Source organism: Odocoileus virginianus, chromosome 16 (assembly GCF_023699985.2).
Source record: "Odocoileus virginianus isolate 20LAN1187 ecotype Illinois chromosome 16, Ovbor_1.2, whole genome shotgun sequence".
In the NCBI taxonomy this organism is placed as follows: Eukaryota; Metazoa; Chordata; class Mammalia; order Artiodactyla; family Cervidae; genus Odocoileus; species Odocoileus virginianus.
The window spans coordinates 8518917-8533882 of NC_069689.1; the positions used below are offsets into that span (position 1 = coordinate 8518917).

The 14966-nt window shown below is 42.2% G+C and overlaps 1 protein-coding gene across 10 annotated transcripts in view; it reads left to right on the forward strand.

The window, feature by feature from the left end:
• PPP1R13B (protein phosphatase 1 regulatory subunit 13B) overlaps window positions 1–14966 on the forward strand; it is a 69843-nt gene that overhangs the window by 34034 nt on the left and 20843 nt on the right. For all 10 annotated transcript variants that reach the window (XM_070477730.1, XM_070477736.1, XM_020911840.2 and 7 more), the window contains 2 exons: window positions 3415–3534; window positions 7486–7562. In XM_070477730.1, the coding sequence (XP_070333831.1) occupies window positions 3415–3534; window positions 7486–7562 (197 nt within the window). The remainder of the gene's footprint in view (window positions 1–3414; window positions 3535–7485; window positions 7563–14966) is intronic.

The window sequence follows — 14966 nt, forward strand, 5'->3', positions numbered from 1 at the left end:
GCATGACCCGGGGTTTTACCTCTCTGCCTCCCCAAAGAACTGACGGTCACAGCCTGCTGCTCCCTTTGTCTAGAGCAGTCCCCAGCACCTGGCCCCCCAGCCTTCACTCTCCTTGAATCTTGGAGGGTGTTACGTGTCCCTCTTCTTTGCTTCAATACTGTCATTGTGTTTATCACAACAGGACAGTGACTTTCGTCTCTTCCTCTCTCATTGGACTAAAATTGCTGAAGGCGGGGACTTGTTCACCATCATACATGCGTTGCCCAGCCTGGTGCTCATAGCAGGCCCTGAGTAAACACGTCCTTGAGTAGATTGGAGCTGCAGAGCAAAGTCTTGGCAAGATGGTGGTGGATGAGGTTCAAAGGAAGGGAGAAGGCACGGCCTTTCTCAGTCTTTTTACGCTGGAGGAGCGATTCAAGTGATTTTCAGATTTTGGAGAACCCTTTGCATAAAATTACTGCATCCATTACTCGTGGCATACTCATGTCATCAGTGTTCGTAAATAGGATACTCCAATATAATCCTCAATGCTTTTTTAAAGATTTTAATATTGGTTTGGCTATGTCGGGTCTCATTTGCAGCATGCGGGATCTTCACTGTGGCACAGAGTGCGCAGCCTCAGTAGCTCTGGCCAAGGGCTTAGTTGCTCCACTACACATGGGGTCTTAGTTCTCCCACCAGGGATCAAACTCGAGTCTCCTGCACGGCAAGGCAGTTCTTAACCACTGGACCACCAGGGAAGTCCCTGTCAGTCCCCTATTGAGAGGAGAGTATTTCTCTCTGGATCTGTGCATTGGTCTGCTCAGGCCACCATAACAAAGTACTACAAACTGGGTGGCTTAAATAACAGAAATTCATCTATCTTTTCACAGTTCTGGAGGGTAGAGGCCTGACTTCAAGGTGTCAGCAGGGCTGGTTTCTCCTGAGGCCTCTCTCCTTGGCTTGTAGATGGTCATGCCTTCTCCCTGTGTCCTCATATGGCCTTCCCTCTGTGTGTGTGTCCTAATCTCTTTTAAAGGGACACCAGTCACATTGGATTAGGGCCCACTCTAATGACCTCATTTTTACTGTCTACCTCTTTAAAGATCCTGTCTCCAAATAAGGTCATATTCTTACGGAGGACTAGGTTCGGGACTTCAGCATATGGGTTTCTGTGTGAGGGGACACAGTGCAGCCTGTAACAGCCTGTTCATTTGAGCAGCTTATTATCGTGCTCTCATCTGGTTCGCTTCCTCACACAGGGCATCAGCTTTAATGCACATCAGGTGGGCAGGTAGGACCTTCAGTTTTTCTGTGAAATCTCCTACTTGGTGGGTTTTTTTTTTTTGCCTTTTCCAAGAATGCCTGAAAGTTGTATTATAGATTTCTCCATTATATACAATGCTAATGAGGTATAGTATTTATTACATGATATGTGCAGGGTAGTTTTGTTTTTACTTTAAAACAGAAATAACATTTTATTTTAAAAAGCTACTGAAGCTTAGTTTGCTTTTCTTAATATTTTATTTAAATTTTTTTTATTTGTAAAGGAAAACAAAATTTTTTAAATAACTGGCTTAAGGAAAAATTAGATTTTATATTTATAAAGTTATGCTCAGACTTGGTGAAGTTTTGCTCAAATTTAAGTGAAGATTATGGAAAGTCACTCAGTCATGTCCAACTCTTTGTGACCCCGTGGACTATACAGCCCATGGAATTCTCCAGGCCAGAATACTGGAGTGGGTAGCCTTTCCCTTCTCCAGGGGATCTTCCGAATCCAGGGATCGAACCCAGGTCTCCCGCATTGCAGGAGGATTCTTTCCCAGCTGAGCCACAAGTTGAAGCCCAAGTGAAGATTATAAGTTGATTTTAATTAATGTGAAAAATTTTTGTAAGCCAAAGCAATACTAATAAAAATATGGCCTAAGATAAAGTTTTACGTTGAACTGAGGCACACGATTAGTCTTAAATTCCACAGCTATAGCATTATAATGTACATGTTTTTTTAAAAAAAATTTTATAGGCTTATATCCACAAAAATTGTAACTTTCAAAGCTAAATCATGTTAAGGTTTGACAGAAAACAACAGAATTCTGTAAAGCAATTATCCTTCAATAAAAAAACAAATTTAAAAAAGCTAAAAATAATGGAGTGGTATTATTGACTGCTTCTTTAGTGTTCAATTTGTGCTTGCTTCTTGCTGTACAGATTCTCAGTTCTGAGATGAATTGACCAAGATGAGACAATTTATGTCCTTGCCCTTGAGGTTTGCTGAATAAGACAAACATTGCCTACACATGTAGGAAGATGAAACGACAGCAGCCTAGTGTGTGTTGTGTTTCTGTGAATGGCGGGGTTTTCTTCCTTGTGGAAGTCTGGCCCTTCTCTCGGGCTGAAAATTAAATCACATCTTGTGTGTATGCTGAGGCTGCCACACACACTCGATCTGAGCGGGAGCCTCTTACCCAGCCAGGCTCCTGCGTTGAGAGGAGGGAAAGTGCAGTTCAGCTCTGTCCCGCTCCTCCCCGGGCAGGCATTTTCCGCCAGCCTCGGGACCTGCCGGTATGCTTCCTCACTTTCAGGCACAGGCAGCAGTGGGAACATGGCAAGATTTCCCTGCTTTCCCTTTAAATTGGGATGAAACTCACATAGCATAAAACCCCCATTTTGGTGTACAGCTTCGTGGGTTTTAGGAGGGTCTGTGTTGTGCAGCCATCTCTGAGCTCCGTGCCTCCCACCCCAGCCCCTGGACCCACTGTGTCACTGTCTGGCCCTGTGTGTTTGACTCGCCTAGGTACCTCATATACATTGGATCATAGAGTATGTGACTGATCTGGCTTTTTTTCCTCTTAGCTTGCTTAAGATTCATCCATGTGGTAGCACTCAGCAATACGTAATTCCTCTCTTTGCCTGAAATGCCCCTCTATATGATACCCAGCGTTTCACTTATCCTTTCATCAGTTGGTGGACGTCTGGGTTGTTTGCACGTTTTGACTGCTGTGAGGATTGCTGCTGTGAACATTCTCATGCACGTGTTTGTGTGGGCTAACTGCATTGCCAGGAAGTGTGTGTCAAGCCTTTGTACATCTGATTGCCACCTGTAACATTTTAGTGAATAATAAGATTTGGGCAGTTTGTTAATGTGTTCCTTTGAAAGAGTGAGAGGTACACTGCTTCATGATAAATATAATAAAGGACATTTTTTCCAATGTTCCCTATTTAATGTTGCAAAATTGCCTTTATGATTACTTCTTTGTGTTTATAGTCTTCTTTTATTTCATTAAAGTTAAAATTTAGTGCTTATAATATCTTTGAATTCTCATATATGTGTGTGTATGTTTATTTAAATTTATTTTTATTCAGTTTTTACTTTTGATAGGATTCGTTTTGTCTGTCTCTGGGAAAAGTAAGAATTTGTTCGTTTTTTTTTCCTAGAGCGTCCCATACCCTTTGATTATATGATGTATGAACATCTTCAGAAGTGGGGGCCACGAAGGGAAGAAGTGAAATTTTTCCTTCGACATGAAGATTCCCCAACAGAGAGCAATGAACAAGGTAGATGAGTGCTTTCCCCCCATTTGCTAGTTTTTGCCATGAAAGTTAATTTAAGAAAAATAGGAATAAATGTTAAATTATTCCCCTGTTCACTCACAGGTGGCAAGAGAGGGAGTTGGTGTCTCATGGGGTTTTACCCCTCTTACTGCCATTTATGATTACTTCACACTTTCAGGCTCCCAGCCCTTGCCTCCTCAGGATCCTAAGTCACATAATGCATGACACATGTGCATGGACCTGCTGCCAGAAGGGACTATTTTTGATAAATATCACATGGTTGAAATCTCCGGATTTTAAGAAAAATTTAAACCATGAAAACATCATAAAAATTCTTAGAAATATATATATGTGTATATGAAGAGAGAGAAAGAAAAAAGAAAAACAAGACCACCACCTAAGTGGGGAGTTCCCTAGTGGGCTAGTGGTTAGGATTCCAGGCTTTCACTGCCATGGCCCAGGTTCAGTCACTGGTCGGGGAACTGAGACCCTGCAAGCCTTGTGGTACAACAACAAAAATATATATATATACACACAAGACCTAAGTGTGACGCTGAACCATAATAGAAAAGACAAACAGTTATTTAAAAAACAACAACAGCAACAAAAACTGCATGGCAGTAACCACCCTAAAGCAAAGTCAAAAGACAAATTATAAACTGGGAAATAGCATTTATACCTCATATTGAAAGGGTTAGTTACCTTTATATAAAATGATATGAAAAAAGGCAATAAAATGGGCAAAATATACAGAGATGTAGTTCATAGCAAAGGAAATATACATGGCCAGATGTCCAGCCATACTCCTAAAAAAGAAATCCAGGGCAAACACTGAGATAGTGTATTTCACCTGTCACGTTGGCGAAGATGAGGACAGTGAGTCAGTGTTGGCAGGGACACTGAGAGGCTGGCAGCTCCTGCAGAGGGCAGTTTAGCAGTGTCTGTTACACTTAGAAAAGCGTAAACCTTTTACCCGGCAACCTCACTTGTGAGAATTGTCCTACAGCTGTGTCTGCACACGTACAATATGACACATCCACTGTGTTACGCGTGGGCACCGCCGGTAGGAGCTGCCGTCAGGGCCTCCAGGGGTGTTGGCTGAAGCAGCCAGCGCCCGTCCCGAACCCCCTCCTACGCCCGCCCCGAGTGAGCGCAGGGCGCACACGTGCTGCCGTCTGTGCGACAGATGCGGGGTGATGGTGTGTGCTGCGCTGGCTGGTGTGTGTGTGTACAGGATCTTTGGGGCCATCAGGAAGAAACTGGCCACGTGGCTAGCCTCGGGGGAAGGAGAGGGAAGACTGGTCATGTATACCTTCTTGTTCCTTTTGAATTTTGAACAATGGGAATATACTGCTTGTTTTGAAAACTTTCTATTGGAGTACAGTTGAATTACAATGTTGTGTTAGTTTCAGATGTGCAGCCAAGTGAATCACTTGTGCATATACATATATCCACTCTTTGAATATCCTTTCCTCATATAGGCCGTTACAGAACATTGAGTGGAGTGCCTTATGCTACACAGCATGTTCTTATTAGTTATCTATTTTATATACAGGAGTGTGCATATGCCAATACCAATCTCCCATAAATTACTCATTTTTTAATTTAAATAAGGGAATCTTTTTTTTTTTGGAAAGCATATAAAGTGTATGTTAAGAAAAAAATCCCTCATTTAACAGTGATTATGAATTACTTCTAGAATTAAAAAAAATTGGAAGGACATCCTTTTGTCAAAAGAAGATTATTTTACTGCAGATTATCCCTCTTTGTTTCTTTTTGTTTGTTTTGTTTTGGGCCATGCCATGAGCGCGTGGGATCTTAGTTCCCCGACCAGGGATTGATCCTAGGTCCTCTGCATTGGAAGCAAGGAGTCTTAACCACTGGACTGCCAGGGAAGTCCCTATTTGTGTGTTTTTTTTTAATCAGTTTTTTTTTTAATGGGCAGAATATACAAACATGCAGTTCATAGCAAGGAAGAAATATATCTGGCCTGGGAATATATGGAAAGGCGTTCATCCATGCTCCTAAAGAAAGCAATGCAGGGAACACAGTGAGGTGCTGTGTTTCCCCTGTCACGTCAGCAGTTAGAATGTTAATAACAGTGTTGGCAGAAGCAGAGGACATTCCCCACTTCAAAGAGTCGGGATTCTCTCTGGAAGCTAGAGGGGAGCGTGGAGGACGGTTTCCTTCGGTCAGCTGTTCACCTGGGGAGCAGGAGCCTAGTGTGTACAGGAGCTCGAGGCAGGTCACGTGCAGAGCATTAGCGAGGCTGATGGAGTGGAGCTTGGAGCTGCCTGGGTTCAACACTAGTCCTGCTGCTTGCTCAGTGCGGGCCCTGGGCACCGACTTCACATCCCTGTGCCTCTGTTTCCTTACGTGTGTGATTCATAGGGTCGTGGTGGCAGCTAATGAAGTGTCCTGGTGCAGTGCTCACTGAATGTCAGCTGTTACTGTTTTCTGACTTTGGAGTGCAAAATCATCACGTTTCTTCTTTACCATCAAAGATTAAGTGACTCTTGATATAATTTCTCTGTGTTTGATAGTATTCTGATTTTATTGTTTATTGTTTGGAAGAAGCAGCAATTCTGGAATATTAAATTAACCCGAGCACCTTACTTCGTAAAAGTACTATTTTAGTAAAGAATTTAATTTACCCTGTAAACTGGTAGATACCATACTCCAGAATGAGTGTCTATGTAATTTCTGCTAACAGAAATCAGCTTTCATGAAGTGCCTTTTGTGTATTATGTGACTGTGTTCAGTTGCATGCTCTGCCATTCCCACTTATTTAACCTCATTTTTCATTAATCGCCTCCCTAAGGGCCCTTTATTGGATATTCTATTCTTACTTGCCCTGTCTTCCCCATCAGATGTACTGTGTGTCTGTTTATGTATTCAGTAGCTTTGCTTTATACATAAAAAGAGTAAGATTTTTTAATCTCCTAAGAGCCAGTCTTTGCGTCCTTGGGGGTGATAGCACTCTCTGAGAATGTATGGCTTAAGGTGAGGCAGTATTTTCCATAATATAATGTTTCTTCAAAATTTTCAAAGTATCAGGAAGGAAATAGAAGAAAACATGTTATTCTTTTCTCTTTATTTTAACATTACATTCATGATCCTTTGAAGTTATGTTTTCTTAGTAATAAAGCAGGCTGTGGGGTGTGATAATTCTCAAAACAGCATCAGGTGAGAGATGAGTGAAGTAGGAGCAGGCATTTAACACAACACAGTCATTTATATGACTTTAGATTCACCTGGTACAAAATTGTGCAGCACACTTTATTTGTTTTTAAAAAAATGACAGGAGAATTTTGCCAGTTTAAATTTGAAACCCTTAAAATTAAAAATATATATCTTTTTTATAGAACAAAGGAGAATTCAGAAGATAGTATCCCATCTCAGTTTTAACCCTAGTAGTGAAGATCAGTTTTGTGTATCAGTTCTTTAATTATTGGATATTTTAAGTTATATTTTCTCTCTTAAAATTTTTATTGAAGTATAGTTGATTTACACCACTGTGGTAGTTTCAGATTTACAGTAAAGTGAATCAGTTATATATATATACATATATCCATTCTTTTTTAGATTATTTTCCCATATAGGTCATTATTTTAGTCTCTCCTAAAATAATAAAAGCTTTAATTTTTAAAAATAGATAATATGTGTAAAGTACACATAACATAAAATTTACCATCTTGACCATTTTTAAGTGTTAAACTTTTTGATATAAATCAGTTTCAAGACTCTGTAATAGCATATAGAAAAAAAATTCATTAAAACAACTTTATGTATACGGGTTGATTATAAAACATTTTTTCAACTGTACTAATTTTTGAGTTGTCCAGCCTGGTATTTTATACTTGTGCTCAACAAATATTTGAATAAGTGAAGAAATTATAGAATATTGTTTCTCTAGGCTATCTTTTGTTAAGTTTGGCACTATTATTTCTCTAGGTGGCCGTCAGACCCAGGAGCAAAGAACTCAGAGAAATGTAACAAATGTACCTGGAGAAAAACGCACTGAAAATGGGGTAAGTAAGAGTGAATTTTAGTGAAAGAGTTTAATTGCTTCTTACAGGTTTGAAACGAATGACTTTTGGTTGTAATTTAACTGTTGGTGTCTGTTTTGACTGTGCTAAGTCTTCACTGCTGTGTGCAGGCTCTCTTCAGTTGCAGTTGTCGGGGGCTGCTTTCTCCTTCCGGTGTGAAGGTGTCTCGTTGAGGTGGCTTTTCTTGTTGCAGAGCACGGGCTCTGGGGCACGTGGACTCTAGAACTAGGGCCCAAGATGTGGCTCACGGGCTCAGCTGCTCCGCGGCATGTGGACTCCTCCTGGACCAGGGGTGGAAATAGTGTCCCCTGCGTTGTAAGCCAGATTCTTAACCACTGGACCACCAGAGAAGCTGTATAATTTATTTTTAAAGAATTATTTTTTGAGTAGTACTAACCTAAAACAGTAAAACTACCAACTATTTACCAGCAAAACCAAGTTTATTTGGGAACAGCAAAGAACTGTAATTCAGGACATGCAGCTATGGACAGCCACATGCAAGTCCTCTGAAACAAGAGGAAACACTTATAGAGGAGAAGGGGAGGTTGGGAGGGGCTGTTATCAACAAAAAGTCTTTTGGAGGAAATTGGGAGTTTGAAGTTTGGTGTCCTTTCCTTAGCTGCAATGTTGCCAGACAAGAGGAGGTGGTTCTTCCTTCTGCTGGTGGCCGTGAGTGGTGTTCTTCCTCTGGGGACACACAGTACGCCTCTTCCTGTTGGGTTGGGATCTGCGTGGGTGTCTGGCCCTGTGTGTGTGAGAGCTCCCCGCTGTGGCCTCCCAGCCCCGCTTCCTCGGGTTTCCCTGTGTGTTTTCCCAGTGGAAGTTGTAGTCGTCGGGCGTTTCACTCATTTCTATGAAGGTGTGACGCAGCGGTCCTGAGCGCTCATGGTTTCATCATCCTCACGGTGCCCATGCACTGCGTGCCCTCCATGCCCTGTGCGTGCTGCTGCCGCGTCAGGTCCTGGAATAGCAGCCGCATGCCTCGGTGCCCGGAGGCAGATGGCTCGTCTCTGGACTAGGAGATGGCCGTGCAGACTTGCTTTGTGGCTTCCATGTTGATGTCTTGATCCTTCTGTCAGGTTTTAAAACACAGGATGGCTGATGGGTTGAAGTCTTCATAGGTGTCTCCAGGAGAGAGGACTTCCTTTGTCATCTGGTGTAGAGTTGGAGAAAAGGCCTAGCATCTATTATAGGGGAAGAAGTTTGTCCAAGTAGATGTATTCTTTTTAAGAAATTTGTGTTGAAAGAGCAGAAATGAATGAATGACAATGAGTGAATGAGAGAAGAATGAAGAATGAGAGGAATTTTCAAGGTGGTCTTTTCTGGAAATTTTCGTAGTAACTTTTCCAAATAGTTTTCAGGCTGAAGAATATTTCTTTTTCTGGCTCTGCCCTTACTGGATGTGTAGCTTCAGCAGGTCACTGCCTAGCACAGTGCTTGGCACGGTCACACACGGGTGAGAGACATGGGTCTGGAGTATGGAGGGCCCGTCTTCAGACACTGGCTTAAGAACTTTCTAACTAGCTGAACTGGACCAAGTCCCTTTGCCCCTCCACTTTCCAGCTTCATGTTACTGACTTGCAATTTTCTTTCCTTTATTGGTCACCACTGTTACTTTAAATGGTGTACTTATGTCTCCGTTTCTCTGTACAGTCAACTTGAAACCATGTCTCAGGGCCTCCCTTCTCCTAAGAGGAGGCTCTCAGCACCCCCTTGCCTTTCCTCCATCTCTCTCTGCCTCCTGCCTTCCAGCTTTTTCAGCTGTACCTCTGTGTTGTCAGTGCTGATAATATTTGTGTACTTTTATCTGAGTGTAATTAGAGACTTTTGCACTTTGTTTATACACTAGTTACAAAGAAGAAGAGCATTTAATGGGGTTTTGATTTTTCAGTTACTAACCACTGTAGGGCCAAGTGCTGTACTCGATTATATCTTCTTTTGAGTGCCCCTCAGGGAGAACCATTCCTCACGTCAGGATTAAGAATTCTCCTTCCTTACCCGCCAGTTGCTAAAGATCATTCCATAGATCCTCTTCTGATTCCTGCGTTCTGACACTGAGTCTGAAGCCTCTGTGGGGTTCTGGCAGGCGTATGTGTCAGAATGTCTGAAGGAATAAAGGCCCAGGCCCCACAGGCAGAACTTCTGATTCAGTGAGGCTGGGATGGGCCTGAAAGACTCATGTGACTCTTGCCCTGCCAGGTTCAGCACCTCCAGGGTGCATGTACCCACTGTCTAAAGCATTCAGAACTTACCTGTCCAACAGAATCTTGAAGACCCCTTTGTGTTCTAAGATTTCCTGTGGCCTGAACTTCAGGGGAGGTGAAATAAGTATGTCAAATAGGCGGGGACTGTGTATGTGTCTATATATCATAAATGGAAGGGACTCAGGAGGAAAGGAGACCAGTAACATAGTATGGTGAGTTTTGATGTGATGGGTCCTTGATCTTTCCAGGATGAAGTTGTTTATTGTTAACATGGAGATGATGTTTACATGTCAAGATCAACAAAACTGAAACCTGAAACCAAAATTAAAGCTGTGTTTGCAGCCTATATGGGAGCTTATAATTAGAGGAAGGTTGAGAGCTGGTGAGGAGGCATGACTCTTGTGCTGGAAGCATGACATCTAAGAGGTTACTGTGTTTATGGCACACACATCTGCCTTTTAAGCCTAATAATACGTTACCTTTGTGAAGCACTTTATTGTCTACAAAGCACTTTTATGTGCATTTTTTAAAGTTAATAAGATGTTAAAAATATCCTTCTCCAAAAATGTTTTTGTGTGTACCCTGGACCTAGAATAACAGCACCTGAGCCTGTGTACCCCATGACTGCTAGCAGCTGCTGAGGCAACGGCTCTCCCCGAAGCGCAGGTCACCAGGTCAGCTGGCTAAGAAATAAAGGCCCCACTGGCAGAACTTTTCATTCAGTAAGTGCGAAGTGGGCCTGAGAGACCCTCGTGTGACACTGTTGCTCTGCGAGTCTGGGAACCTCCAGGTTAGATGTACACACTGCCACAAGCATTCAGAGCTCACTTGTCCAACAGAATTTTGAAGATCTGGTTTGACTTTGTGGTGTCGAGGCAAATTGATTTATCCTTACTGTGTATGCCTGTATCAGGGGGTCCCAGGACTACCCCCAGGGTCAGCAGTTTGCTCGGAGGACTCACAGGACTCAGCATATGGCCGTAGTCATGGCGGTGGGATCCTCCAGCCAGAGGATGCAGCGCAGGAGCCGCGATGGGAAGAGGCGCGCGGGGCCGAGGGGGCGCGTGGGGCCGAGGGAGCTCGAGGTGGTGTCTGGGGAAGCCTGCCCATCTCCCGAGGGCCCCCTCCCAACAGAGTTACATGGGGTGCGCTTCATTCAGACCGACTGTTTGCTTGCAGCTAGTGTCACAGTATCACTTCTTCTTCTGCAGAGAATTGGATGCCACTTAGCAACTGAACAACAACAGTAGCACAGCACTTATTAATGTGTTTGGATGAGTCCTTATACCAAAGGAAAGTTGTCCGGAAAATGGCGCCATTTCCTAGGAACTACGGGAGTGGGGAGTCAGTAACTGAACAGATACTGTGCGCGACGATGAATCCTTTTGTTTTCATAGACAAATTTGCAGTCTTTGATAGTTTTTGGCACGTATTGGAAAAATACATTTAGCACATAGTGGCAGAATGTTTTCATAGTACAATAAATGGGATATAAAGCTAAGTCTTTTTACTAATATTTGAAAGACTAAAGATCTATAAAAACCTATAATTAGAGGCTTAGGATGGAAGACAAGTGTATTGCGTAATTGTCTACAGTGGTTTGCGTTAAGAAACCATATTATATGTTTTTAATAAATGAATTATTGCAATACCAATTTCAAAATTATATATAAAACAAATTACTTGAGGAGATGAAAACACATTTGACTAAAGCCATGTTATCAACTGACTTGTGATCTAAAGCTTTTAACCATAATTATCAAGTGAGTTGTAGTTAATATCTAAAAAAATCTAGTTCTGATAGCCTGTTTGTCAAGCATACCTTATTTTGTTAGCTTTCTTAGTTGTGATTCAACATAATTAGCACAATTGAGACATTAGCCAATAAGTCCCCCTTTACGTCTCACTTTTAGCAAATTGAGCTAGCTTATTTACTGGAAATCTGATTAGAGTGCATTTGGGGTTGATAGCTTAATAACATTTTTATGCTTACCTTTTTCATTCTTATAAAAATAAAATACCATTATATGACATTCTTTCTTCACCAGGAGGTTAACATTTTATTTTAAAAAGAGGATAATTAAAGTATAAACCCTGACACCACCAAACGTCAACAAGGGTGAGGTGATGCTAGAACTCTTGTGTATTTTGCTGGGGGAGTGTAAAATGGTGCTTCACTCTGGAGGACAGTCTGTCAGCTTGTGTAAGTGAAACCAACACTTAACCACACAACACTCGGTTCCCACCTTCACTTCTTGACATCAGTTACCCAAGAGAAGCCAGAACATTTGTCCACATAAATACTGGTACTTGAATGTTCAAGATGGCTTTATTTCTTATAGCTAAGGAGTGGAAACAGCCTGAATGCTCATCAGCAAATGAACAGGAAAATAAAAACTGTTCATACAAGTGAATACTACTTGCCAGCAGTAGTTACCTGGTATAGGTATAAGTAACATCATGGATGAGTCTCTAAAACATTGTGGTGGAGGAAAGAAGCCAAACTCAAGGAAGCGGCCCTGTGAGTGAACTTCTCCAGCACACAGGACTTGGCGATTGTGGCGCAGCCACCCCCATCCCCATGGGTGGGATAGAATTGACCGGGTAGTGCAGTGGGGAGCTTTCTGGGATGATGGAGGCGTTGTGTTGACTGGGGTGGTGGTTACACTGAGATGTGCAGTGGTCAGCTAATGCAGCAACATACTGCAGATGGTGTGCTTACTATGGTCTGTAAATTATGCGTCAGTGAAAGTAAATTTGAAAATTTTCACTGTGTGTTTAATATACTAGCCTGTCATTTCATTTAGTTAACTTACTACCATTATGGATGTTTTTGAAGTTTTGTATCAGAAATGGGTTAGAATATATGCTTATCAGTTTTTTTAAGTTGCTAATCTTAAATTTAGGAACATAAAAATTAGAAAATCATGGGATTTTTATTGAGTGTTATGAAATTTTATATATATATACATTTAAACAGCACATTGTAGTATCTACATAGTTTCTAGGGGTCAGGAAATCAGGACTTGGCTGGGTGACTTGGGTTCAGGGTCTCTTGCAACATTGTAATCAAGGTGTTGGCCAGGATCACAGTCATCCAGAGCTTGACTGGGCTGGAGGATCTGTTTTCAAGCCCATGAGATAATATTTTTATGCGGAATTTCTGTGAAGTCAGAAACAGTCATGTAGAGGGTTCGGCTTCTCGTTTGGATTCATCGCTTTGGGGTAGGAGGCTCTGCGAGGCGCTGTGTGTTCTCAGACCTGCAGGTCTCAGGGGAACCAGGGCAGCCGACTGTGGCCCCGCTTTTCCGAGCTGCTTGCAGGCGTCCCACGATGGTGCCGGCCGAACAGGGCGCTTTTCACCACAGTGCAGGGTGGTGTGGGGGTCCTCGCCCCTGCGCTGGGAGATGCTCTCTTTGTTTCACAGCGAGGATACAAGGGTAAAGCACTGAGCTCGGGGCTCCTTCCTCACAGCTGAACTTGACGGGTAACCTGATTTCTTCCCACATGAGATTCTTACCTCATTCAGCAGAAGAGAGGCTCGCTCGTTGGAAACAGGGAGCAACTGCATTTTACTTTTTTATTACTTACAGTGTCTGGGATTATACCTGGCATATCAAGGGTAAATGCCTTACCGTGATATCAAACATGTATTAGTGCTCAAACAAAAAAACAACTCAGTTCTCCTGACCCCTCCATCTTGTCAAGGCTGGGGAGCTGAGTCCTTTCTCTGGGCCTGCCAAGCTGTCCTGAGAGAACTTGCCCACTCATTTTACTGGTCGTGGAAATGACTTGTCCTCTCTGTAACCTGGAGTTGAACTCATCAGATAACTACCATAATGAGGGACCTCTAAGTGCCCAAGGGAGCAGGATTTGATTTCTTCTCATTAGATGCAATGAAAAGAAATAAGTGAGGAATTAGGTCATAGGTTTGTCTGAATAAATTGAGTTCATATGGAGAATTTAAAATTATTCCCCTGGGGTTTAGTTTACACGGAGAGAATACATGCTGTTAGGCCTGTCATAAACGGATAGAATTTGCATCAGAGGTTTTTGTTTTCTTTAAAAAACCCTGAAAAGATACTTTCTGCTAGATTTTCACATTGAACAAATTAGGGAATATGTACTAAAGTGTAAAATGTTGCATTATCTGTTGACTTACAAGTTTATGGTGGCTTGTGTTTTTATAACCCATTTAAAATAAGTTCCACAGGTGTGTTCACTTTGAAATAATTCACTGAGCTGAACACAGATTTATACAGTTTTCTGTTTGTAATATCTACATCAATAAAATTTCTGTTCAACTTCAGATTAAGAGCTTTGTGTTGGGCTAGCCCGTGTGACATATAGATGTTTTGAAAGTCAAGTGGCTCAGTCGTGTCCAACTCTTTGCGACCCCATGGACTGTAGCCTACCATGCTCCTCTGTCCATGGGATATTCCAGGCAAGAGTACTGGAGTGGGTTGCCATTTCCTTCTCCAGAGGATCTTCCTGACCCAGGGATTGAACCTGGGTCTCTCCCGCATTGTAGGCAGACACTTTACCATCTGAGCCACCAGGGAAATTTTCTATTAAAGTACAATATGTATTAGTATATACCTAAGATATAATATCTGAATTACTTATGTCAATAGAATATATCTTAGTTTCATAATTAGAGATACACATAAATAATGCATAGAAAGAGCTCTTGTTCAGAAGTATAAATATTAGAATACGCAACAGTTCAATTTCTCCTCTGTCTTCTTTTCATTGTTATTTTAAGCCATTGGTGGGGAGGGGACACCAAAGAACTAAGTTTTTGGTTTTTTTCTTTAAGTTGTAAAATTATGAAATTAATATAAATTGAAAGATTTGTTACAGGAACTTCATTTTTCCCTAGTCGAAAATATGTTTCTGAAAGCTTCAAAAATACCTTTTGTTGAACTTCCCTGATTAAGAATCCACCTGCCAGTGCAGGGGACATGTGTTCAGTCCCTGGTTCTGGAAGCTTCCACATGCCATGGGACACACTAGGCTCGCAAAAGCCTCAACTCGTAGAGCCCACGCGCCGAGAGCCCGCGCTCCGCAACAAGAGCAGCCTCTGCAGAGAGGAGCCCACGCGTGTGACTGACGGCAGCCCCTGCTCGCCAGAACTAGAGAAAGCGTGCGCGGCGGCAAAGACCGAGCACAGCCAAAAAGA